Source organism: Populus alba, chromosome 6, assembly GCF_005239225.2.
Source record: "Populus alba chromosome 6, ASM523922v2, whole genome shotgun sequence".
NCBI lineage: Eukaryota > Viridiplantae > Streptophyta > Magnoliopsida > Malpighiales > Salicaceae > Populus > Populus alba.
The window spans coordinates 205,665-232,678 of NC_133289.1; the positions used below are offsets into that span (position 1 = coordinate 205,665).

The 27,014-nt window shown below is 35.6% G+C and overlaps 4 protein-coding genes across 6 annotated transcripts; all 4 read right to left on the bottom strand.

Moving 5' to 3' along the window:
- Positions 1 to 227: 227 nt before the first annotated feature.
- Positions 228 to 5,374, bottom strand: LOC118032200 (calcineurin B-like protein 3). 3 transcript variants are annotated; one of them, XM_073409979.1, is made up of 9 exons: positions 5,108 to 5,374; positions 4,011 to 4,094; positions 3,401 to 3,555; positions 3,022 to 3,104; positions 2,782 to 2,841; positions 2,492 to 2,600; positions 2,137 to 2,189; positions 1,241 to 1,321; positions 228 to 1,111 (listed from the first exon to the last, which is right to left on the bottom strand). In XM_073409979.1, the coding sequence occupies exons 3-9, from the start codon at positions 3,522 to 3,524 to the stop codon at positions 932 to 934; spliced, it is 690 nt and encodes a 229-aa protein (XP_073266080.1). In that variant the 5' UTR covers positions 3,525 to 3,555; positions 4,011 to 4,094; positions 5,108 to 5,374; the 3' UTR covers positions 228 to 931. The 3 variants fall into 3 exon arrangements, with proteins under 3 accessions (XP_073266080.1, XP_034892707.1, XP_034892705.1); XM_035036816.2 differs by lacking the exon at positions 4,011 to 4,094 and having other exon boundaries at positions 228 to 870; positions 999 to 1,111; positions 5,108 to 5,363; XM_035036814.2 differs by lacking the exon at positions 4,011 to 4,094 and having other exon boundaries at positions 5,108 to 5,369.
- Positions 5,375 to 7,704: 2,330 nt separating this feature from the next.
- On the bottom strand, positions 7,705 to 15,096 carry LOC118032197 (BTB/POZ domain-containing protein At5g47800-like). The gene is given in 11 exon segments (XM_073409938.1): positions 7,705 to 7,925; positions 7,927 to 8,295; positions 8,438 to 9,175; positions 9,259 to 9,657; positions 9,783 to 9,852; positions 9,945 to 10,088; positions 10,397 to 10,461; positions 10,951 to 11,390; positions 12,749 to 12,930; positions 13,516 to 13,610; positions 14,616 to 15,096. Coding segments are annotated over 6 exon segments (1,773 nt in total). The 5' UTR covers positions 10,004 to 10,088; positions 10,397 to 10,461; positions 10,951 to 11,390; positions 12,749 to 12,930; positions 13,516 to 13,610; positions 14,616 to 15,096; the 3' UTR covers positions 7,705 to 7,787.
- Positions 15,097 to 18,161: 3,065 nt separating this feature from the next.
- On the bottom strand, positions 18,162 to 20,851 carry LOC118032198 (protein phosphatase 1 regulatory inhibitor subunit PPP1R8 homolog). The gene is made up of 3 exons (XM_035036811.2): positions 20,699 to 20,851; positions 19,731 to 20,271; positions 18,162 to 19,232 (listed from the first exon to the last, which is right to left on the bottom strand). The coding sequence occupies exons 2-3, from the start codon at positions 20,195 to 20,197 to the stop codon at positions 18,410 to 18,412; spliced, it is 1,290 nt and encodes a 429-aa protein (XP_034892702.1). The 5' UTR covers positions 20,198 to 20,271; positions 20,699 to 20,851; the 3' UTR covers positions 18,162 to 18,409.
- Positions 20,852 to 21,401: 550 nt separating this feature from the next.
- LOC118032195 (C2 and GRAM domain-containing protein At1g03370-like) lies at positions 21,402 to 26,967 on the bottom strand. The gene is given in 10 exon segments (XM_035036807.2): positions 21,402 to 22,069; positions 22,184 to 22,456; positions 22,609 to 22,777; positions 22,927 to 23,123; positions 23,125 to 23,190; positions 23,291 to 23,407; positions 23,521 to 23,804; positions 23,970 to 24,152; positions 24,358 to 25,584; positions 25,946 to 26,967. Coding segments are annotated over 10 exon segments (3,066 nt in total). The 5' UTR covers positions 26,304 to 26,967; the 3' UTR covers positions 21,402 to 21,877.
- Between the last annotated feature and the right edge of the window lie 47 nt (positions 26,968 to 27,014).

The window sequence follows — 27,014 nt, forward strand, 5'->3', positions numbered from 1 at the left end:
TAAAATTCTTGTTCGGATCAAAGAAACATATTTCTTGGCATTAATACAAGATATATTAACATAAGAATGTCTTAGGATATTTCTTGGCATTAATACAAGATACATTAACACGACAAGCCTTGATTTTAGGTTTTGAAGAACTAGGCTGTGGTGAAACTTCAAATAAATACCAAAAAAAAAAAAATTGTCAACAGGATCCTTCAACCAAGCATAGCAGACATCTAAAATGATAAAGATTTTTAGGCCATTCTAATAACTTAAAAAAATCAAAGTCTGCAGTGTACACAGGTAAGCAAAAGGCCACCGTTTCCAATTCAAGGAGAGAACAGAACAATATTTAACAATACCACATTCTTTGCGTGCATGCTTGCTTGTTGGGTAGCTTGCAAGGATAATCAATTTCTTCAACAGCCTGATGAGCCTGAAGAATCCAACAGGTCTCTCTTTCTTGTACATGGAGAGCAGCATTATAATGGCTAATGGCACGGCATTACAAGAGATGGGCATTGTAATAGGTTAAAGGCCAAGCAAGTGACTAGTTTGTAGAGAGCAGAGAATTAAACTGAGGCCAAAATCTCAAAAAACTAAATCAAAGCTTAATTAAATGCAACCGAGGAATTTAACCCCCATACAAATGAAAGAACAAACAACCGCAACCCATTTGTTCCAGGTAGAAATTCTAATCTATGCAAAATGGAGAGAATGCTCAAGTCATTGCATTTCTAAAACTCAAGACTGCATTCCTCCTATATCTAGGAACCCTTTGCACACAACCCCACACATTTCATTTAAACGGCATCAGTACAACTTACTCAGGTATCATCAACTTGTGAGTGAAACACAAAACTTGGGAATGTGGTGGTGATATCCCTGTTCAAGAAACATGAAATAGATGTTTAGTTTCAGACACAGTAAGACTTCTTTCTGCTTACTATCCTTCCAAGGCATTGGAGAGTCGTATTTGTGTACTATTCATTAGTGATAACATGATGACTAACTTGAGATATTGGAGAGTCATATTCTTCAAAAGAGAAGGATGTCGCAAAACAAGGCTTCGCCATTCTTCTTTATCAATCTTCCCATCATGCTTAGTATCAGCTTCCTCAAATGTCTAACATAAACAAGAACAGTAATATAACACCCATGTTTCTTTTTTTTTTTCCTTTTGTAACTCTTTTTATATGGTGCTATGCAATAATAACATCGTCAATATATAAGTCAACTAGATTTAAGGGAACACCTTATCAATAATGCTCTCTATAACATCATCTGACAGATTCATACCAGATTCAGCAAGTGTAGCCACTACCATTTGCTTTACCTGTACATTGAAATTTGATGATCATAATAATTTTGACACGTGCATTTCAAATATATGCAGGATTGACTTTTCGAAAAATTCATGGTATGACTATGTAGTACAAAGAAAGTCCTATAAACACAGAGCATGTGCAATATTTTGGGCAAAGATGTTTTTGTATCATAGAAGAACAACCACTATAAACTGAAAAGCATTAAATTGGCCATCATTATAAAGGCTGTAACTAAAAAGTGGTCAAGTTGCCATACTTTAAGCAGGGTAAATAATTCCAAGAAGCTTTAAATTTATTTTTGATTGCAAAGCTACTCTTATATCTCAGTTAATCAATATTCCATTTACTTCTAAAATGTGCTTGATCTCTTCCTTTCAAGTTCTTCATAGGTAAATTACTTTTTAAATTCTATTCATAAATTAAAACAATTGCATATTCTGCTTACTTCCAGTTATAATTTCAGTAATTGACAGTTTCACTTAATTAATTTCTTTTCTCAAATTCTTAATGATACAAAATAAGGCAACAAATAACAAAGAGTTTTTTCTCTGTTCTGCAACTTAACTGCCATAACATCATAAAGCAGTGTGAGAATGCATGTGCGCGAATGCATGATATAGGGACAATGCAGCAATCCAATTTAGCCAACAGAGTGAAAAAGAAGTGAATTTAAAAAAAAAATCATAGACTGCTGTTCGTTGTTTATAATTGATAATCCAAGTTCGTTGTTTATAATTGATAATCCAAGTCAGATGTCAAATAAAAGCAGATGTATCTTAAATATTGCAGGTTTTCAGAGTTTCCACTTCAGCAGAACAAGTACCTCCTGTCTCTCGATAAGTCCTTGCTGTTTGAGATCATACAGTTGGAATGAAACTGCAAGAAAGTGAAATGAGGGCAGCAGGAAACATCAATATGTAAGGATTAAGAGCACTGGTGTGAAATCACAGGAAAATGAAGGACTATGAATTAAAATGTAATTGATCACATGTATGATGTTCAGAAATCAAATAACCTCCCCCACAATGGCCGTACCAATATCTTCTCTCTCCAAAAAAGAAGAAAGGAAAGAAAATAAAAACAAAGATGCGGTGGGAGGCATATATCAAGTATCAAATGCAAATTACAGATCCCCTTCACTCTAATTGATCCATTTTCCATATACTAGCAACACTTACATTCAATCTTATCATCAATTGGTGCATTGGGGTGAAAGACAGAGAGAGAACGTGCAAACTCCTCAAAATCTAATAATCCATTGTGCTTTGTGTCAAATAAGTCAAACACCTACAAAATTTCAGACTTGGGACATTAATAAGCAAACTTCATTGAAGGCATTTTCATAATGAAAGTCTTATACTATTATAGGAAACACATGAAGAAATGCAAGATGACAAAACAAGAGAAAAGGCATCAAAAGAAAATAAAATTGAAACAACTGACTCTGGAGGTAAGATGAACAGGATACCCGATCTGCAAATAAACTGTCCTTTTTATTTGTCTTGAATAATGCTAGTTGAAATTCTTCCTGTAATCAAATATTTATAGAACTTTCAATTAACTACCATTAAAGATGAAGCAACACATTAAGCATTAAGAAAGACATCTCTCTTTAAAAGGCTAGTCTTAGCAATTGAAAACCAATTCCATAGGTGCAAGAAGTCAAAAGCTCAATTAGAACAATGGCAAATGCCACAACTTTTGTTACCTTATTGATCAGCCCATCATCAATGACTGCACTACTGATCTTCTTAAACAGTTCATACAACGCTTCAATTTCACTCACACTAACTGCAGTTGGAAAGAACAAGCATCTTATGATTGGGAAACCTTTCAATTCAAAGACCAGCCTTTTGCAATTAATCCAGAAATCCTAAGACTAGCTGAAATTATAAAATCCATATGAATTTGATGCATGCAATCATATGCATGAGAACATGTGAGAGGTGATTCTAAAACTATCAATTTCCAAAGGCAAACAAAAGGTAACTGAATGACAGATCAAATCATACATTTAAATGATAATAACTATACTACAGTAATTCCCAAAAAGAGAACTGAAAATTTAATAAAAAGATGTAACATACACACTGTTTCCCTTGCAAGAGCTTCTGGATCTTCCAGCCCCTTGTTTTGCTTATACAAATCCGCATCACAACAGCTTGCTACAGCAGCACAAAAATGCTTTATTCTGTCTAGGCACTGCGCCATGATCTTTTCCAGGCGTCAAAACACTCCATACCTGGAGCAAAGAGAGAGAGTTACATCTTCAATTGTGCACTCTAGTTAAAAAGACTGTTGATTCAGCAAGCAATCATGAAAACAAAAGGGAAAAGTCTTGACTACGATGCGGGTTTAAGTTCTATTCTATTGCCTTGGAAAAGGAAGCATAGACTGTATAGTCAAATAACATGTTAGTGTATTAGCCTTGGAAACACATGTACACTTGTGTCTAGAGAATGATAACAAGACAGGATATGAAATACTCAAAGTTTAGTCTGAGGCTAAACAGCCAAATCTAGAGTATTCCTCATGCTTACCACCACACCAAAAAGCCTACATCCTCAAAGGCTAAAATCAAAAGTTTATTCACTCCTGATACAAATTCATGTTGATATTTTGAAAGCCATTCAAAAAGGTTGGGGATTGATTTATTATGGACTGTGTTAAACCCAAAATTCGCTCATATCAGTTCACCTTTTAAGGGTACCCCGGTCCTTCGAAATCAACCCTTAGCTCCTGCCCTTGTTTTGGAGGATGAGAATCCAAGCTCAGAATGAACTTATTCATAAAAAACCAGACATGACAGCAAAATTCATCATCAATATTGAAAAGCCCATAAAAAATATACATGGCACTCTGAACAATACATTCAAATGCCATAACTGTCCTTTAAGAGGAAAGTTCTGATGACTATAGAACATTGATGCACTCTTAAGTTCTATTGCCTGGGAAAAGGACAAGTTGACAGTATAGTATTTTTAAATCTCGGAAACCCTATCTACACCTATGTCTAGAAAAAATGAGGAACACTGCAAATGAAAATGCTCACATGTTTAAAATCTTAGGAACTTGCATCACATATACTCTTGTCAAACAAGAAACACTATCAGAGGCTACACAATGTCTAGAGCATATGCCACACTTGCTGCCCCCCTGCAGAGCATTCAACCTAAAGGAGCTCATATCAATATTTTTTCACCCCTAGGAACAACTCAAAGGCCTTTTTAAGGTGGGTGATTGACTTATTAGGGAATACAATAGCAATTAACAACTTGCTCCTATTAGTTTAACCTTTCAAGGGCGCCTCAATAATCCTTTGAAATCAATCCTTCCCTCCCACTTTTGTTTCAGCAGTAGAGATTTCAAGCTCAGAATGAAATTGTTCATAAATAATCAGATAACACAGCAAAATTCAATTACAACATCAATATTCACTTTCTATCAATCAAAGGATGTAATCACAGGTATAATTAAACCTATAAACAAGCAGAAGCCATGATAACAGCTACAAGCAACAATTCATCAATTGCATTACATGTAACCGATCCAAAAACCTAAACTTTCTGATCCGATAACTCAATGCCATCTTAAGAATCGAAACTTGGCACAAACCACACACAGCAAACAATTGAACCATTAGCCCACAAAAGACAAGTAAAACCCAGAAGAAAGATTACGACTTTTAATAAGAAATCAAATCATTATCCAAGATTAAAAACAGAAACAATCAAGAATACATAGGTGAGAAAACAAGGAACTGTAGAGATGGATAATTTAGAAAAATACTTTACCTTTCAGAAAATCAAACGAGAGGAAAGAAGGTTAAGAAGGGAAGGTGAAGAGAAGTCAAGACTCTTGTTCATGTCTCTTACTATTTCCTTTTCTTTCTTTCTTGGTAAAGTTTATTAGTATTATAATTATGTAGAGAGGGAGAGACGGGGTTGTTGAGCACGCAGAGAGTGGTTGGGATTTATTTAATGTAATTAAACTTAATTTAATAAAACCCAATTCGCAAAACAAGGTGTTTTTTAAAACATATTTCTTGTTTATATATATATATATATATATATATATATATATATATATATATATATATATATATATATATATATATATATATTTGGTTTTGGCTACATGTATTAGTAGGTGGAGGCATGGCTAAGCCAAAAATGGATGCCAAACCAAACCTCCCATTTAGTAGGTGGAGGCACGGCCTTACGAGGGAGGTTGTTGGCTCTCTTTATTCAGCTGTGGTCGAGACCACATGGTAATGCTGGTCCTGCAATGGTGGTGATGTTCTGGACTAGTACAAATTTATGCAAGTGCTTTCATGGCTAGCAGACTGATCATGATTCTTGTTGACAAAAGAGGGGAAAAAACTGAATTGAAAGCACGCAAGCAGCCAGGCCAGAATCCATGGGCGCTTTTAGACAGATGTCAAACAAGCTACGTTTATGATTAAAACAATCTGATGATCCTCGTCACAACCTTGTGGGCTTGTAGACAAAAAAACAAAAAAATGTTATTGTTCGGAAGAAATTTATTACAAGTATATGCCTAAGATTTTATAATGAAAAAGATTTATATATGTTTGGTATTGTAGTGTAAATTATTTTTTAAAAATATTTTTTATTTAAAAATACTTTCTTGTATTAAAAAGCATAAAAAATAAAAATGAGGCCCTCTCAAATACTTTTCAAATTCAAGATTTGGATTGTGAATTGATTTATGGATTTTTAGATAAATATAAGTTATGGAGTTTTTAAGGATATCTGTTTTAAATAAAACATGTCTACGACGAGCTCCTGACTAAGCTAAGTTTTGTAAGTTTATCCATCTAGCTATGCTTAGTCTTAATCATAATAATGGTTTATGAAAATGATACTTGAGAGTAGTATATTACCACATCCAATATTGACAAATCGTAAGTATATAGTTTATTTGAAAATTAGGAGAACTGACCTCGATGTCCATGTTTCATTATGGTCAGACTATTTTTTTTTATGAAAAAATAATATTTAGATATTAAAATAAAATTAAAATAATATAAAAAACCGATCATGATAAATGTATAACAACACTAATTAAAACTACGACAACATTGCTTATTTTTTACAACACATGCTACCCACAATGAAAGAGAAGACAATGAGAAAAATAATTATTACGTGAAAGCCTATTTATTATCATTGGGAGTCATTGCACGCGCCGTTCAAAGCACGTGAATGGCCCCAATGTGCCAGTAGCTTTTAAAATTCAAAAATATTATTTAAATATTAAATTACTTTATCACTTTCAATCAAACCTACAATTAACAAGAAAATCAAAACTAAAAGACCTTAATACCATTGAACTCAATTACTTATAGTTATTGTATTCAAGGGTGCATGTGTAATTACTTATAGTTATTGTATTCACTCTATATCTATTATGTGGTCCACAATGCAATGAGTCTATGTCTTGATGCACTTGGAGGTGTTGTCTTTTCCGTTTATTAGTCAAAAAATTATGTTGGATTTGGTTTGGCCGCCAGACTCAACGCTATTAAGGTTATTGGATTCGACTTGCAGCCAAACCCATCGATTTGTTTTCATATGATAAAGAAAAAACAAATTGATTAGATTTTTTTTATACTGTATAAAAATTAGGTGATGATAATTGTTTTTTCATTTGAGGTTAGGTTAAATTTTCTTATTCAAGCATGTTTGTTTTTGTCTTTTAAAAATGCTTTTAAAAAAATTTAATTTATTTTAATTTTTTCCTTTAATTCAAATTAATATTTTTTTGATGTTTTTGTATTATTTTAATGTGATGATATAAAAAATCAATTTTAAAAATAAAAAAAATATTATTGCAATATATTTTTTTAAAACAATATTTTAAAAAATAACCAGTAAATAATAATATAATAGTTAGCATATAGAGGATTAAAACTGATATGCTTACAATGAATTAACTCTTCTCACCTTATTCAAACGTTTACATAATGTATGTACACAAACACACACAGAGGTCATACATTGGTTGTAGAAGTCCATGTCGATAGAACTTTTGGTTAAACTACAGAGTTGCAGCAGGTTTTAAAGAGCGTGAATATAGGCAACGGATTCTCTTGGATTTCCAGCATTATCTTCATTCATTATATACCCTTCTTGCTATTAATTATGCTTTTGTATTGTTAAAGATTTAAACTTGTTTCTCCAGGCTTTCATTGAAACAATTCAACATGTCTTGTTATGATAAGCTAAAAATACTTGTTTATTAGTCTGTAACATATATATATTTCTTAACTATGATGTAGGGATTCCTAACTAATTATTATTACCATCTCGAATACTATTTTTATGTATTTTTGGGTTTGCTTTTGTTTTGTGTGTCACTACTAATAGTAATTGAAATGATGTGAACTAAATCAAACCCTTCTTCTACAGAAAGAAAAGCGAAAATGGAAATGTGATGGTCTAAATTTATCTACAACCTGTCTCTACTCTTACAACGGCTATGGCCTGATACACTTTTGTTGTTGATCTTCTTGGTATTCATCTTGCTTCCTCCTCCTCTAGATTCCTTCTCCTCTATTTGTTCTCTCACCACCTTTTTTTCCTGCTTCCAGCGGTGTCTTTTTGTCAGGTCTCTTCAGTTTTTGATCATCTCTTGTACTGCTTTCGGACGGTGCTGGAGTTCTCGGTATTCCATCTGATCGGATGGTCTGTTCATACGAGCCTAATTGTAGCTTACTTAGCTCGTCCCTTACTATCGGTATCTGTTTCCCTCTGGAGAGCAGAAGCTCCTGTGTTGGCATTCTATGATCATTTTCCCTTGAGCCTTTCTCTTGTTCAAAGAATAGGACTTGCACAACTGTTCTTAATGGTAGCCGCTCATTCTTTACAGCGTGAGTACGTACTTCTGGTGACAGTTTTTGGCAGTCTAGGTTCCTGCAGAGACGCTTCTTGTCTGCCTTGCTTAGATCAGGATGCTTCTGTTTTAATTGAAGACAAAAAAGCATGAATATAGTATGATAAATAAAACATGAAGAGCATTAGGGCATGGAAATTATTGAGTTGCTGAACAGGACTTGAGCTTTTTATCTTGGTAACGTATATTGCATATAATTTCTTTACCTTGAGATAAATGTTTATTGCCCTGTAAAGGTCATCATGATCTTTCCTGGCAATATCTGGTAAAGCTTCTGCAACAGATAAAACTTTTGATACCGGCAAGTTGATATCTGTGGCAACTGCTTGAAGGTAAGAGTCAACAAGCTTTCCAATCTTTCTAATTGATCTCATAAACTGGGTGTTTTCTGTAGGTGCTGGTGATGTTCTTCTCCATAGCAGCAGGAAGCTTTCTAGCACTGCCGCAACCATGTCAATATCATAATAATATTGATTAGAGGATGAATGTGAAGGAAATAACAGGTCACTAACTGTTGCCTCCTCTAATTGCAGGCTTGATCTCCTTATAAGTTCTGTCTTTGTAACTGTAGATGCGCCCAGGTAGTTAGCAATGCTAAGAAGTCTTAACAAGAAACCGACAGAAACGGACCCTTTATCTGATGGGATCTTATTCACGATGATTTCAAGAATTTTCCGATGCTTATCTGTAACCTCATCAGTCTGAGACACTGAGCTCTCCGGACGTGTGATCTTTGTAGTATCTGGTAGCCAACGACAGGCATAAACATGCAAAGCTTCACCAATGAGCTGCGGTGGGAGCATATGTGTTGATTTGATAGCTACAATTATGCACCGGAAAAGGTCTATGTCAAGATCAGATATGTCTTCTGTCCACCAATCCTTCGGAACCAATTGCTGCTGCTTGTTGAACCCTGTTCTAGTGTAAGTGTAGGACCATGTGACCTGCAAAGAAAGATGATTTTCCTGAAAAGAATTAGTAATCTAAAGAACAGTTCTGCGATTGTTTATGTAAGGTATTTGTTAACCTTTGCAGGGGGTGTGAGGATTTTTCCAACAATTGAATCAATGCATCTTCTGATGATTCCCAGGTTCTCTGACCACTCAGTTAGCTTGACTGTTGTCTGTAATGTGATAATGGAGTCCTTCCAACCTACTAGAATGCAGGAATTAAAGAAGGCCTCAAGTTTAAGGACAAAATTTCCCTTCTCAACAGCTTCTGTCATTCGAAGGAACTTTGCAGCACAAAATGCAGATACAAAGTTATGAGCACTGAGATTGATTGTTATTCCATAGCAATATTTAGCACACAGCTCAAAAGCAGCTTCCCCTCCAGGAATATCATGCAGCTGTATGGTAACAGTACTTGAATCATCAGAATCTGCACACAGCCTTTGTAAGAGGCCACACTTCGGTAATAGTGAAAACTGCAGCTAAGAACAGTAAAACTAATAAGAATCTAAGTCATCTTGGATGAGTTTAAGGTTCAGAAAATCAAGAAACGTAGATTAAATAGTGAAATTGTATTTTACATGCCCTGGCTAAATCATACCTGATGAAGAAGATAATTGATGTTGCTGATTTGTATAACAAGGTCATTAGGTATATCTGATACCACAGACCTGCAATTCAAAAGTACCAACATGACTGAATACAACTCACAAATGATATATGCAACTTTAATCTAATAGAATTTAGCGATAGACCAGCATACCTGGTAGCCTCTTCTGTGTAGAAGGTATCCAGCCGCGTCCCAAGTTTCATAAACTTCATTTTCGCAATTTTCTTTTCCTTTAATCAAAAGACAGTGAGAGATTTTAACTTCAGAACAATGGAGCATGCCCTTATGAGATCTTACCTGAAAGAAATCCAGGATGTGTTTATATACAATTTAGTAAACAGAAAACTACTCCGTGATTAACCATAGTAACTTGTACATGAATTTTGTATATCAAACAATATTAACCAATGCAATCTATGTATTCATTGTATACTTCAATTAGTTCAGCAATGGTGATTCATGAATTCTAATTTATTTTTTGTTCAGAACAGATTCTAAATGAAATGTATTAAAAGGAAGGGCATAATACACAGAAGAAGGCCAGAAACTTGGCTAAAAAAGAAAATCTCTTTATATATCTTTTCTCTTTCAATAATGTTAATTACTTTTCTGCTGAATAATTCCCATCTTCACTTGCTGCTGCCTGGAATTAAAATTGGGAAAATCAAACCTGAGAAAAATGTTGGGAAAATGTCAAAAAAAAAAATTGTAGAAAAAAAGTTAAGGAAAAAAGAATACTAATTTTCAAAACATATTGAAGTGAATTGGTAAAAAGAAAATCAAAGGGGAAATTGCAAAATATGATTGGATTAAACATGCAAATAGTCACTAATTAAGGGAAAATTTTAGAGGGTTTTTAGGACATACTCACAATGATTGACAGGGCACAAGGGCAGTAATCTAACAACTTCATCAGCTCATAAAGAAACATTTAATTTTTGAGAAAAAGATTCATCACCATGCAGTGGCTTCACAGTTATGGCCAAAATTATCAAAAACACGAGGAAGAAAAGCAAGAGAAACTGAGATGGTGGAAGAAGAGAGGATCACAATTCATGAAAGACATGTCAATCCACATAACTGTACAGCTTTAGCATGCAAAAGTGTTAAACACAGAGAGTTGAACACTTTTAAAATGTAATTGGCATGTAGGCCTTACCTCACCTAACCTTTTTAATCCAACAAGGGCCCCATCATATTCAACGTTTTTCTGTATAGAACCCTACAAGACAAGCCATTTAACAGCAGAAGAAGAGGACGGTGCTGTCAGGCTCTTAGAGAGAAGAGGATGGTGCTAGAAGAAGAATCTTTACAGGAAACAGAAGCAGTTTCTTTGGCACCCTAGATCATGCAAAAATTTCTCTAGTTTATATCTTTGTCAGGTCCACTAAAAGTTAATTTGGTGGTTGAAGTTGATCAAATGCTTAATCAGCAAGGCAAGAACTCTCACTGGTTTACAAGTTTAGGCATGGGATTTTGTACTTGTTGTGCTAAAATGCTGACAGATATACCTCATAAGAGACTGAAATATATGATTTGGCAGAATCCAAAACCCCTTTAAGCAGTAAATGTGTGGCTCTGCCTCAGCAATTACCTCACCTACCACACCAGTCCCCACGCAAACACATTAACCTTATATACTGTTAAAAATAACTATATATAGGTAAAGTAACAGATGTATTCAAGTAGTCTCGATGCATGAAAATTGGTCCGATGATATTCCCAGCAAGTAAACTTTGTAGCTGTAATATTGTAGGCATGTGATAAATGGAAGATCCTAAAGATTGATGGAAAAACACTAAAGTTTCAACTCAGAAATTAAACATTCCATGTCAAAAGGAGATGCTTGATAATTTTATCTGACAAACCACTTAGAGGGCAAACAATAACACTCCAACTCATAATCATGCTTGGAATTTGAAAGGTTGAGCAAATACCTACCATAACTATTATGATGTTTGATGGCTCCTAATTACATTGCCTAAGCATGTCCTCCAACTAGTTTAGGAAAAGAAAAAATGAAGTGATTCTTGACCTTTTATGGCTTGCAACCAAATCAAAGCATATAGTCCATAAATAATGGAGTTGTGTGTCTAGCCACTTCAGGGGTGCTTTCCTTTTCTTATTTCCAGGAAGTATAGACAGAGCTAAAAGTATTGGCGGTGCTGATTCTTTACTCTTTGATGCAGAAGGCCACTTTGTAGGCAAAAAGTGTCTTTTTCCTTGCTTAAAAACAGGTTGATTGTCGGCGGATGAGTAATAAATAGATTTTCCATTTTAACCAAATTGAGTGAGAGGTAAATTTGTGAATCTGTTGAAACCTAGGAATTAAATTAAAGATTCCTTTGCCTTGGTTTCTTTATAGGGGTAATAACATAGAACATTAAATCTCACACCAACCCTGTTCTTGAAGTAGTTGACCACTCAATTGCTCTAGAGCATCTCACAATAAAGCAAGAGGAGGATAGGCTCAACTGATCGACAGCTCAGGGAATTAAAATTGATGGCAAGAAAATAAACAGTGTTACTTAGCTTAATTGATATGAAATGATGCTGCCATGTATAATTTGGTGACATGAAGTCAGAAATATAGACAGACACTGCATGCAATCAAATCTCTTCAAACCATATCTTATGTGAAACATGGATGGCATCTAGGAAGAAAGAGACATGAACTTCCATCATAATGAAATAAAAGTAACTATGGTCACTATGACTTGGAGACTCGATTTAATTTTCTCTAGGCAGACAACTACTACACAATCTAAGTTGATATGCTTTTGTTTATCTTTCCTATTCTGCAGCAGTCCAAATATCTCAGTGTCCCTTGGGCAATTGAAGTATTACGCCTAACAAAAGCTAAACAGATGGAGAGTAGACGAGTTTTTGTGATTTCCTCCATAAAAATAAGAACATGATCTCCCTATCCCTCCTCATCTAGAAACAAAAAACTGTACCTTTAGGTATTGGTGGTCCAGAAAGAATGCGATGTTGGTCCTGGTGCTTTTAAAGATTGGTTGAAATCTAACCTAGTGGTCTGCAGCAACAGGTGGTGGAGAAAAGAGAAACAGGGTGGTAATGTAGCACAACACCAAGGTACTTGAAGCCCAAAGCCCTTAAGAGCTTTCTCTTCTAAACACTACATAATAACATCAACAATAACGAATAGTAAAAAAGAAATGCTCATGTCAATTCAGAATCATTTATTGACATTCAAAATTTTTTCCTTCCACTATGATACTCCATTTTCCTACTTCTGTTAACAATCCCTTTCGAAATTGATAAAGGAACTTGTCCACAAGGTCCCAGAAGTTTTTCCGTAAGGTCCCAGAAGGTTTTATAATTTTCTCCTTGTCCATATTCTATTGGAATTATTTTATTCAAAGCATACAGTAAAGCTTCTTTTTCCATACATATTTTTTTTATCCTCTAGCTAACCAAAGTGTGACAGAATCTCTAAAATCTGCATATAAACAAAAAAGCACCTTGAGCTAGCTTTTGTGCTTTGGCTATTGAGTGGGGGACAATAATAACGAGTCAAGCAGATTTCTGTCAATCAAATCACCCCGATTTTTCCCATTTTACCAACTTAATTATCTACCACTGTATATCATCGTCATCGTCATCGTCAATGAGACTGGACCAAAGCAAAAACACACACACAATTGTTCACATAATGAAGAAGGAAGCATATGTAAGCAAATATCAAGAAGAGTGGACATACCACAGTCCACAAGTAGTTGTTCGATTTCAAGCGAGCAGCAGCAGAACCCTTAATTGCACAAGTGATGAAAAGCTGAAGATTCAACACTCTTCCAACTTGGATTGATAATTGATAAAGGAAGCAAAGACAGCAGTACCATGGAAACATAAATCAGGAACAAACAGGTGCCCATCAGTGTACATAAACATGAGAAGCAGATATGTATGTGACATTCAAGAAATGACTTGAAGGCTTCATGCATGTAATCCTGCTGGCTAAAGGGAGAAGAGGAAGTTTTGGTACTGCGGGTTTCTGTTAACTCAACTAGCAAGACAACACACTCGCAACAACTACAAGAAGAGAGAAGAAAATGAGTCTCTCTCCTTCCTCTCTATGTCTCACCTCACCAAGACTAGTGGAGGATAGAGAGGGGGGGTGGTTGGTTGGGATTAGTCAACATGGTAATGTATCAAAAGCATATTATATATGGTAGAAGATTTAGGAAAAAGCAAAATGAGAGAGCAAACAGGAGATAGCAGTCACCTTTTCTTATGCTGGAAATTGGTGCTCTATGATTAATCTATCGGAAAGCATGCAAAATGCAAGTGGACAATGCTTATAGCTACCAAAAAAAGTGCTTCTCCTATCACTTTTAAGAGATTTAACCAATTATGATTTGGTTTTGCCTTGTGGTTAAGAACCTCAAAGGAGATAAATTCTCATGAATATTTGAACAAGAAGTGGATTGAATTTTATGTTGTTTCTACACTTTATAATTTTGTTTTAGAACGTCTGTGTTTGATTTCAGATGCTTGGACATAATTATGAATTTGCTAACCCTCTAATCACATGAAAAAATCATATCCTAGCAACATGGATCGAATTTCTGTACATGAAAATTAATCTTAAAAGAATGTGAAGCGGAGATATGTATAGTTTTAAAATTCAAATGGGAGTCGAATAGATGTAAGGTTTCGAATACGGATTAAGAAGTTAAATTTAAAACATACAAAATCCACGAGTTCTTGACCGAATAAAGAGAGTTTTTTTATATTTTTTCTTCAACTGCGGTCCCTTTTTAAAACAATGGAAATATACATGTATATAAAAAAAAGTCTTACAAGTGGGACCAAGCAAAGCAAGAAGGAACCACTGTGCTATTCGTCATCATGCTCCTCTCCACTAGCTAGCTTAATGATATTCTTTTCTTTCATCTAGTCCTTGCCTTGATTTGCATGTCGGCCACGTGTGCTGTCCTTATGCCGTTGGATTCCTCTGGTTCCTATAGCAGCCGGTGAGGACGATAGGATTTGCCCGCTGTGCACTGTTGGAGGCCGAACACCAGACAAGCGGTTCTCGTCGGTCTTCAATGCCACCATTAATCTGCTGCTTAGCATTTCACGTGTGCTCGCGTCAATCCCTTCTCCTCTTTTTGTTGTTTTGATTTAAAAAAGATTGTGTTTTTTTGGATCCATCTTCTTTACTCCATTCACCACTCCATGTCCTTACAAGGGGAGGAGGGAAAGTCGAAGAGGTGGATGTGATGTCTTAACTGTTAAGATGCTTTGTATGGTTGTGTTTTGTCTTTAGAACTCGATCGATCTTGATTAAAAAGAAATATAATTTATCACTTTTCTTAACCAAATGATAACAGTAAAAGCTACAGAAACACAAAATAATACACTTTGGTCTTTAATTTGGAGATCAAAGTGGATGATGTCATGACAAGACAGCGATGATAGACGAGCCTAATCAATTACATGTTTACCATCATCATCATCATCCTTGATTACTTTTCAGTTTTGAAAAGGGCAGCTAGCTAACCGACCATCTGACTTTGTGCTAGAAAGTAGCATATGTTTATCCCCTTGACCCTCTCTTAACCATTCCTTCATGTGCTTTTCTGTTAACAATTAATAATTTATTTTTATTTTTTTTTAAAAGGAATTTTACTGTATTTGTTTTCTTCCTTGTTTTTATTTTTTTTAATTATTATTTTTTTAATTCTAATTCCATACTTTAATATTATATTTATTAAAGATTTATCTTTATATTTTTTTATAAGGTTATCATAGTCTCATTATTAAAATATCAGTTTGATGGATTGACTCGAATTTTTTTTCTTTTTCCTAATTAATTTTTTTTATTTCAATTTGATACTTCAATATTGACTTGATTGTAAATTAAGCTTATTAAACTATTTTAGTCTGTTTTTTACAAGGTTATTCCTATCTCACGACTCGGATCATAAATTTTATAAGTTAAACTAAATTGATACTAAAATTATTTTTTTTTAAAATTGATTTTTCAATTTCAATTCTTTCCTTTAACACTAAGTTTATTGGGGGCTATGCCTTAAAATAATATTAGTTCGATTTTGATAAGGTTATCCTAGTGTTATGGTTCGAATCACGAATTTGACTTGAGTCTTTTATGTTTGTTTTTTTTTCAATTTTATTTTTCAAATTGAGTTTGATTAATAATTAAATTTTATAATTTTTTTATAATTTTTTTTCTATTTGGTTATCCTGATCTTATGAGTCGGATCACAAATTTGACAAATTAACTTGAATTAACTCATATCATTTTTTTTTTATTGAGAATTTTTTTCTATTTGGTTATCCTAACATCGGATTGGTAAGTTATTTCAGATTAACCCAAATCAATCCAATATATTATCATCTTAAATATTTATTTTGAGTTAAAGTATGTTTTTATCGGTCATTTAAATTATTTTTAAACTCGTATAATCAATTGGATCACATCACATAAATCTCTACACAATTTAAATTTATTTATACTAAAAAATATTAATAACACCTAAATATTTTTTTTCACATTAAAAAAAATAAATTAACCTAAACATAGCACTCCTGCCAATGATCTAATTTACTATCTATAATGCTAATTATACGAAGCAGTGTGACTTGAATTACTTTTGTTTGCCTAACGACCTTTTATTGATTATGTAACCTTGGATGAATTAATCCAACATCCATCCTTAATTATATATAAACTTTTTAGATTAATTTTGATTAGTAAGTTTTGGTAATAATGTAGAAATTGCACCAAAAAATATTACTGGTATATGATTCAAATTCCTATGATCTACGAAGGAGATAAAGAAATTAACTCCTTTCTTCAAGTTAGATGGAATATACAAGGTTTTGTTAAAGTGACCCGTCCTTTTCTCATTGCAGGATAAAGTAGTAGTAATGGATCGAACTTCTACTCATGAGAGAATCTGTCAAGCTTGTCATTTCAACAACTTGGATCCGTTGATTTTTAGCTTACCAAGTCGGCAGCAAAACATGATGCCAAGGCTAGGTTTAGGGCATCTATGGCAGAGTTTCTGTGTTAGGGTGTGTGTGTGGCAGAGTTTCATTGATAGCAAACATGAATCATGGATGTATTATGAATAAGAAAAACCTTAAAAAAAAAAAAAAAAGGAAGAAGAAAGATAGAACATCCATGGAGAGAGCATGATAACAAGGACAATCGAGGAAGTTCTGCAAACCTCGGTTTCAATGAAAGGTTAGGCAGAGGTAGTAGGTATATGCCACTAGTATATCATATGGCCCTACAATATTGTCCCGGAGAGTAGAAGAGGAACCCTTTTTTTCTCACATTTGGGCAGCCAACCACCGCATGGTCTTCTATCGTGGCAAGTGAGCCTAACATTCACGGAGTCCATGGTGGCAAGTCAGCTTTGCATCTCTTTCTCACCGTTGAATTTTGAATCCCATGCCATGTCTGTGCATCCAAGAGCAACACTCTCCTGTTTTAGTTTCCAACATTCTTTCAGAGGAAAAGGACGTGATGATGAATATTGTGTGTGGGATCATCCACGGAGCCTTTTCAGTCTATTGCCCTGAAAAATGAATGCTGGCTCCTTGCTTTAAGCAATAGCCAGAAAAACACTTGGTGTAATTAGATTGGCTCTCTGCAGGAAATTGTGGAGATACTTTCCCTTGAGAGTAAAAACAAAGCTGTCAATTACTCAATTTTTTGGAACATCCATTTTCAGGAGCTAAGAAAATCATTACTATATACGATAAGATGATGCAAACCAATATATTATAAGTGGAAACTATAATGGCATCCAGAAAGTAGTGCTGCACAACAATCTCTTTTTTTTTCCTCCCTTCAACGGACTCTCGACTCGAGTTGAGATGATGATAACATTCACAGTAAAGTCAATTAAATGCTTTCAAAGCACTCGGTCACTCTTATGTCATTTTCATGCTTTATCTTCTTTGAGTTCAGGATGTGATCACTGCTCTAAAATTTGGAGAAAAAAGAGAAACATTGCGCTTGAGTTTTAGTATAGATATCGAAGAGAGTAGGAAACAAAAAATAAAATTCTTCAATCTTCTGACCTTAGGATGAAGTAGTTAACCCTAGATTTTGTCCTCACCACGAAAACGAGCTACACTGTAGTCTATCCATACCTTATGTCATTCAATATAAATCCCATGGTGCCAATGTGTTGCGTGGACAACGCTGAAATAAGAACATGAGGAAATGACCGTGGAGGAAGCTCAAGTTGTTCCGGGAGAGAGGAGATGTTTCTACTGTCAGTACCTTTGCCAAATTACCAAGAGCTTCCTAGCACCAATATGCATAGTGCAAGCACATCAAGTAGGAGATGAATCACCACGGAAGAGTTTGATAAGCAGCCAATAAACTGGCCACGACTTGATTCTACTCCATTTCCTCTAGGTTAACACAAGTTTGAAGGCTAAGAGGTCCAGGTGAGTTGCAAAATATTGCCCAAATGAGCAGTTGCCATTACACGGAATAAAAAAATTGCTGGTAAAATACAACAAAATTTCCAAATTACATGGGAAACAATGGCCTCTAATGGCTGTTACCTTGGGACATGGTGTGGCAACAATGTGCTCCCTCGCTTCAACTAGTCACCAAATAAATCATCATCATCGTAAACGCTCAAGTTATTTTGAGGATTTCCACTCAAAGAACCAGTGGCATTCCCTTGGCCATCTTTAGTTGGAGAAGCTGCATTACCAGCAGAACTATCAGAAGAATATGCCCAGGAAGAACCCACTTTTCCAGCAAATGATTCTCCATAAAGGTCATCGTACATCCCAATTTTTGGAGCAGTTTTAACCGTATTCAAGACTTGTTGTAATTTACTAGTGACACCTTTTTGTGAAGCATTGTTTTCCTTTGCTGAGAATTGTTCCTGACCTTTGGGTATTACAGTAACCTGTACAAGAGATTCATATTTTCCAACAAGACTTCCTTCTTTTACACCTATTGGACCAGGCTCTGTTTCTACATCTGCACCATCTGAAATACCAACAACTTCAACCAGCTCACCCCCAACTTGATCCCTGAAAACAACCCTTGCTTTCTTGATTCTCTTAGCAGCTCTCTCCAACTGCAGGTCATCATGTCTTCTGCTTAATGAATCACTGGATTCACTTGATTTAGTTGATAGATCAGGCTTATTTAGACCGTAACGATTTAAAAAAGTATTATATGCTACAACAGCTTCTTCATCAGATGGATCAGGAGGTGGTGGTATGTTAATATCTGAGGGTGGTGGAGGATGAGGAAAAAGAGCTGCGTCATTCTTTCTCAGGACATAAGTTCGTGTTGATGCAGCAAACCGCAAAGACTGCCCCACTTCCAGCTCAACAGGGGTATCTTTGGTCAACCGCTCATTTGCCACAAATGTTCCATGTGCAGACCCCAAATCAATCACAAATATGCTGCAGAAGATGAGAAGCGCATGAGTTACGAAACTTGTGAGCTTAAGAAAGCTATGATGAACATTACTGAATTGGCAATCCAGATCATTTAGCTATAAACCTTCTCCAAAATTGACTTTAGCTTCACATTCCCGATCCTTAAATGAGAAACATCTAACTGAAACAGATACCAATAGGAAACACCAATCTAGTTTCCATTTCACAGTTAAAATTAGTAATTACTATTTGTTTCTATTTTGCCATCGCCATTACCTTGTCCATGCCATACTTGTACCTAACTACATGGCTGTACCAGAGCTGATCAAACAACTCTTAGTGAAAGAACCATCATATTCAGCACACTCATATGCTTAATACAGGAACATCATAGCCCATAACATATATGATGATGACAATTATAAGAAAAATCACAACGATGTTCAAAGGCAGAAATTATACAGAACTAGAACAAGAGGCCAAGCAAAGCAGCATCAATAAAAACTAGAGCAAGGATCTAACCTTCCATTCTTGTGAGGAATTACAACAGCATGTTGGCGTGAAACAGACTGATGATCAAGCACAAAATCACAAGTAGGAATTTGCCTCCCAAAGATATGCCTCCGCCTATCCAAATTAATCTGATCAAGAACCTCTCCATCCTTCAAAACCTCAAGATAATAAACTCCTGCTCGAGGCTCAATTGCCCAATCTGGTGGCTGCCAAGTTGACTGCCCTCCACCAACTTGTGTCACTGGCTGAGTATTCCCCAACAATGGCCCAGCTTCTGGCACCTCAGGTTTTTGAGCAGCATAAGGTTGGTCTCGGAACTGGGATTGTGCCTTAGATTGTGAATACTGAACCGGGGGTTGTGTAACAGTTTTAGCAGCAGGTAGTGTAGTGGTTTTGGGAGCTGAATTGACAGACACTGAGAAGGGTTCAGTAGATTCAGCTTTTTTAAATCTCTCAAGACCTGCTCTACCATACATTCTCTGTCCCCCCCTGATTATATCAAATATAGTTCCTCAATAAGATTCCTCAGCTAACCAGGACTGCAATGTGGCTGTAGCGTCAAAAAAGAAACCAACCCAGATATTCAAATTTGCATATCCTTCAAATGAAACCGATCAACAAGCTAAGGCCGGACCAGACCCTTGCACCCAAAACCCTAAATTCAAATACAATATAATAGAGATCTAGCTTATCTTCTATAGACAACAGTAACTAAAAAACTACACTTGTCAATCAAAACACCCAGATTTCATTCACATAGCTATCGGTCCAAAGATTTTGGATTCCAAAGAAGCAAACTTTACATGAACCTTTTTAATGAACTAACAGTAGGAATATTTAATAGACAATAAAGAGAGAGAAAAGGATATAAATCGATCCCTTGATCAGATATTAATTAAGAAGGCAAAAAAGAATTCGTCTTTTCTAAGCTTAATGAAATCTAATCTAAACAAGGAGTTGGGTTCTTGGGAGTTTACCTGAAGCTGTTTCTTCTGGGATGTTAGAGTGTGTTAGCTATGGAGGGAGGGGGAGGGGGGGAGCCACGCAGCAGCAAAAGCCAGCCCCAAGCACAGAAACAAAGCTGCTTCCTTCAAGCTTCGCTTTTCTTTTCTTTTAATTTTAATGTTTTGTGCCTTCGATTTTGCTTCTCTTTTTTAGTTTACAGAAACTGTCCCTATGTTTAGTTTTATACCAATTATATTCTTTTGCTCAAACTCATTTTCCATTCCATCATAAAGTATCATTACTTAATTCTCAATTTCATCTGAAATTATCTATTTTTTATCAATTTCATCCAAAAACTTATTCCATACTAGACAAAGTTGCTCCTTCAAAGTTATATTTAGGCCTTGTAGGAAAGTAGAGACAACTTTGTTGTTTGTTGCTTAAATTAAGAATCAAGCGATGATAATGAAGCTTTCCTTCTTTCTTTTTTTTGACTTTGTATTTTTAGTTAAAAAGGAAAATATAAAATCAGCTTTCATCAGTTTTTTTTCTTTTCAAGTTTTACGAGATAAAATATCCTTGAGACCCTGTAATCACCAACCATCCTCATAAGTAATCCAATGATCATAATTAAGGTTGTATTTGGTTAAGATAATAATTAAGATTGTGTTTGGTTAATGTTTCAACATCAACAAAACTTGGATAAAATAATGTTTGGTTAGAAAAATAAAGATGAAGACATAAAAATAAATCCTTGGCAATATCAGGAGAAACTGCACAAGCTGTTCTAGTCAGTTGAGATTCTGGATTATCTACATTTACAGAGAGTATGTATATATAACTCTGCTGCTGACAGAGCTGGTTATAGCAAGGGGCTCGATATCATTTTAGAATGTCTACAAAAGTGGAAGAGCTAAACTAGTCTCCATTAAGTTCAACTCTCAAGTCCCACGATTCCTCCAATTTGGGTTCAAACCAAACGAGGGCAGATCGAACAAAATGGTGCAACAACATCAACGTGGAGAGAAAGGAGGACATGGCTGGGATACACAATCATGAACTGTCATTCAATCTCTAAAACCGATATCACTACCCCGATGAAAATGGACAGAGAGAGTTGGTTTGGTGTTGAAGGTGTATACGAACAATCAGCCATCTCCAACTACGCCCCCATCATATAAAATATTGAGAAGCAGCCCGAAAACCATTCGTTATCTGTTTTCAAACTCCTTTTCAACTGCATTAAATATCAACTTCAGACGATCTTTCAGACTTGAGATGATGTTCTTTGAAATCCTTTTCTGATGCCGGGTACTTTTCAGCCATGCGATTCCAGTGGATACACGCACATGACAGCCCTTCAGTCTTGAGGGAAAATCCTCAATTTGATATCTCAGGTGAAGCTTAAAAAAGATGAAGGAAAGTTGAAGTTATCAATTATGAGGAAGAAAGAACACCGCAAATAGAAAATAAAAGCCAGAAGTGGGGAGAAGAGTTAATCAAGTTTCTAGCCATACATTAAAAAAGTCACCCAGGGGAACTCCATGAAGAGTCATAACGTCTTCGACAATCCAACCTTTCCTATCAGAGAGGGGGTATTTCTGCTGTGTACTTGTGACCTCTCCTCCAAAACGAGATACGTGCTTATCAAATCTGTAATATAATTGCCTCTCGTATACATCAGTCTTCACTGACTCCCATGGGGTGGAAGAATAGGTAAGACAACCAGCTTTCTCCATTACTTTACGATCCAATTCACCCCCACCAAACAGCTCCGATAAGAAATTGATCTAAAACACAATATCCACGATCAGACAAACACATATTTTCACAATGTGCAGACTAAGATAAACAAATCCAAAATGTATAGGCATGATTATGGCATGTATGAATAATATGCATGCAAGCTCATACAATTGGAAGAGAGAGAAAGAGAGCTTACAGGGACAGAAAGGGAATAAGAATAAATCTCAGACATGCTGACATCCTCAAGACCCAAGAAAGACCCACTCTCCTCAGTTTGAAGGAATTTGGTTTCTGATTCTTCTTCAACTATTTGCACCTTCTGTTCAGGACTCAATGATCTGGCCTTCCACAAAGCCATGATTGTCCTATTCAGTGCAAAAAGAAAAAAAAAAACCAGAAGATTAGAATACTGTGTCCCAGTCGTCCTGCTCCTATCCATTATTTTCAGTTACGATGATAAAGTAGTTTTCAGTAAAAGAAAGACCAAAGGTCCTATATAACATTTGCTATTTACCTATTTGCTACATTAAAAGATACAAAAGACTGGAAATGAAACTTCAGCCTCCCTTCATCATCAGTTGTCTTTGCTCCATGCCTGGCATCCATACCTCTGCCTTGTCGGAGAGTTATAACAATAATTGGACTACCCATTGATGATAGAGTAGGAGTATCAACTTGGATATCAACTATGTCCTCCCAAAGGAAAAAAAAATTTAGTCTTTTGCCGAAATAAATTTGCATAGAATCCAATTATTCTTGCTGAAAGAAACAGCCGACCCTGCAAGATACAGTCACAAGTCATACTAAAAAGCTTAGGAAGGAGCAAAATTTAAACTTATAGATAACAAACTTGAGATGTATAATTACACCAACAGCACCTGTAATGGCATCCTTCGTTTTAAGTGACAGGTGAAGTCATTGATAAGGAATTCCTCTGGTGGAAGCCCAAAAACCTTCTGGAAGGCTGAATTTGTTTGGGGAGAACGCAAATTTATCTACAAAATCCCATTAACAATTTATGTAGGTAACAGATCACAAACAGAACACACACAAGATGTACAGTGCATTAACAAATTGAAACTCCAGGGCAGAACAGCCAACTATTTACCTTCTTCCCCACCTCTTTCTCCATCTTACTTAAGTACTCTTTAACAACATTGCTACCTCTCGTATTGTTCAAGAAAATCCTTAAGTGCAGCTTAGACTGACATGCTTGTGCTAACTTTCCTTGAAGAGGAACCCACACATCAGCTAAATCTGATAAATTAGATTTTACAAAATTAATCTCTGTATGTCCCAAGGACATGGCTTCATTAAAAGGCCCATCAAAATCATAAACTTCCACATCCAGCACAGAAGGAGGATCGTCCATGGCATCAAATTCGAATATTTCTGCAACATTCAAGGTGTTTTATCAAGATGATCAATTAAAACATGGTTTGAATCATCTTTTTCACAGAATTTAAAAGCCTTTCAATGCATGATTCATACAATTGCATAACAGTTTAGGGGAAAAAATGCATATCTAAATGGAAAATTGATATAGGACATACTGACCATTCCACAGAGGATCAGATTTCTGAAACTTGATTGAGCTTGTTCTAGTTTTCCCATTGCACGTGAATACCACGTATGGGTCACAGAAGCCACTAGAATCAACAGCCGGCAAATGACTTCCCTCAATCAAGGCAACCGTAAGCACCCAGCCATCTCCTTGTGCTTTTACTCCATGATCGGTGCCTGTTAAATACACAGGAAAAAATCAAATGACAGCAAGACTAACAATATAAAGTTAAATTAACTAACTGCTGCTCGAAACAAACAATAGTTAAACAATATATAGACACCCCAGGCATTCAGCCTGAGACAGACAGTAGAGTTGTGTAGTTTATGAATAGTTTATTAAGACCTGCAGAAAAGAGGGAGTAAAAGGTTTGACTATTACCTTTTTGAGCTCTAGCTTGCATGAAGCGTGAAAGGAGCCCTAACACCCTTTCACACTGAAGAGCCAGGACACCACACACAATGACTTCACCAATTGAATCTGGTAAGTCAAGCCCAACAAATTCAAGCCCTTGAATTGCACTGGGTGCAGCTAGCCAGACGTGCACAAACACATACAATGTCATAAAAACTGCAGAGACTACAGTAAAGTTAGCAAAATATTGTATGGCCAGCTTCCCATCTGATCGGGGTTCCACCTTCAATGAAGCCAGAACCTGTTCCTTACTAGATCCCAAGTCCTTCAAATCAACTGGCTTAACATTTTGAGATAAAAAAATTGAAACTTGCTCAAAACTGTCCTTTAGGCCTGAACGGGCTCCGTTTTCTATCATACCTTTAAACATGGAGCTTTGTAAAAAGTTCATGCGCCAGGATATAACCAAATGTGAAGTTTTCTCTCCTGATGGCAACTCAGGGCCAGGAGTAATGCAGTAAAGCAATTCAACTTTAAAGGTGCTACCATACATTACATCCGGAGTGCTCACACTGATCAAAATAGCGAATATCTTCCCATCTGCTTTTAGATAAGTTTGTTCCTCACTAGCTTTCAGAGCACCAACTAATTTGGTTGGTGCCTTTACGTAAGTAATTACTCTTTTCAAGCTCTCACTACTATTCTCAAATCTCCAAGGACCAAATTGCTGTTCTGAATTTCCCACAAAGTCAGACAACAATCTGGCAAGATTTGAATCAGGTGAAAAGAAAAGGGAGTTTAAATCTGGGGGTGAAATCACATATGATTGGTCTACAAGGATTCCTCCTGGTAGGTTATTTGGAACTTCACTTCCTACATCTCTAGATTCCATCTCTTTCATAAGTTCTTCAAAGTTGCCAGAAGAGGACTGGTCCTCAGCCTTATCATCAAAAACCTCAGATCCATCAGTTTCTGACTGCTCTGAAATTTCAGTGCTTCTACTTGTAGTGACTGAAATCACGTCTGAATTTTTGTTAAATATTTGAACAATTCTTCCAGCTAAGTTCTTTTGTGCAAAAAACTTCTCTTCTTTTGAGGAAGCAGTTTCTTCTAATCTTGCTGGGGATGAGTTGTTTGTCCCATTAAAAGACCTAGACGGAGATAGCGTTACATCCACATTCTTCTTCGATTGTGAAGCATTGCAATTTGAGTCAGGAAAAGATTGAGAAAAACATATACTTAAAAGAATCTCACCTGTTGGAGAAAATAAAAGATGAGTTATACATCAAATGTGTCAAGACAACATTTTAAACAAGTACTGCACAATCTGAATTCTTAACTGCATCCACAAAGCAAGATCTTAAACTAGGTTAAAAAAAATATCAGAATCAACTACACACAACTCAATCAAAACTCTAAAGTCAAACAGGATACAACCTTAGCTAAGGACAGAAGATTAAGATGGAAAGCACAGAAATAAACCCAAGCATTGCTACTACAAGAGGACCAAATAGCTTCCACAAGTCATATACATTCAAAAAGGTAATACACACTAAAGCACAGAATTGACAAAACAACAGAAGGCAAGAGTTTAGTTTACAAGGAATCAACATACCGCATTCCTTGAACCTGGACTTCTTGTTTTTGGGTTGCAGTGAGTACCAAACGGTGCCAAGTGACTGATTGTCCGCATCAAAAACTTGCGAAACTGGAACCTTAATCTGCCCAACAATATCATCATTGAAGTACTTGTCTTCATCCAAGACACCAACTACAAGTTCCTCCTTCAAGTCCTCCACTTTAAAACTGAACTCCTCTCCCCAGCTTGGGTTCAAGTTCTTCTTTACAACCTTTGTCCTAAATTTCTGCTTTCCTAACTGTAACTTGGCATATGAATCTCTTAATCCATTTGGATCCGTTGGTGGCAAACTCCTTGCCTCTATTAGACGAACCACAAGCTTCATTCCTCCCATAATACACAAACAAAAGGCTTAAACTTTAGTGCGTGTGTGTATGTGTGTAAAAAATAAAAATAAAAACTGAATTAAACCCACTAATATTTGAACCCAAAAATACAACAGCACCACCAAAAAGAAGTCTTTTTTGGCGCTTCTTATTTGAAAGAACCGATCAAACAAGTTTTACAAGAAACTTCAGACAATAACAGACAAAACCCAGAATTCTCTTTAACGCAAAATCCTTACAACTTACAAAGATTTTACACGAGCCTGAAATGATAAGCCACAAAAAGGGTCTTCTTGGATTGTTATGAAACTAACCTTGAAGAAAAAGAGGGTTTAGGAGGAGAAAAAAGAGTATCAAGACTGAAACCTTTTGAAAAAGAAATTTCTTGGAATCTTATAATAGTTGTGATCTAATAAGGAAACAAAGACAAATAATGTGATTAACAGTGTAATTAAAATGAATTTTAGCTAAAGATTAAGACTTTAACAATAATAAATCCAGAAACAAACAATGGCAAATAAACAGAGATAGAAATAAATTGAAGGAGGGAAAGATTATTTATTTTGGATTGAAAGGTAAACCCTAAAAAGAATTGAAAACAAAATGAGGAAATTATAAGGAAAAACTATAAAGAAAGGGGAGGATGAAGACTTTTCTTGTCTGTCTTTAAGACTTACTTCTTATTGTAAGATCGCGCGTATGATGTTTGACTTTACGAA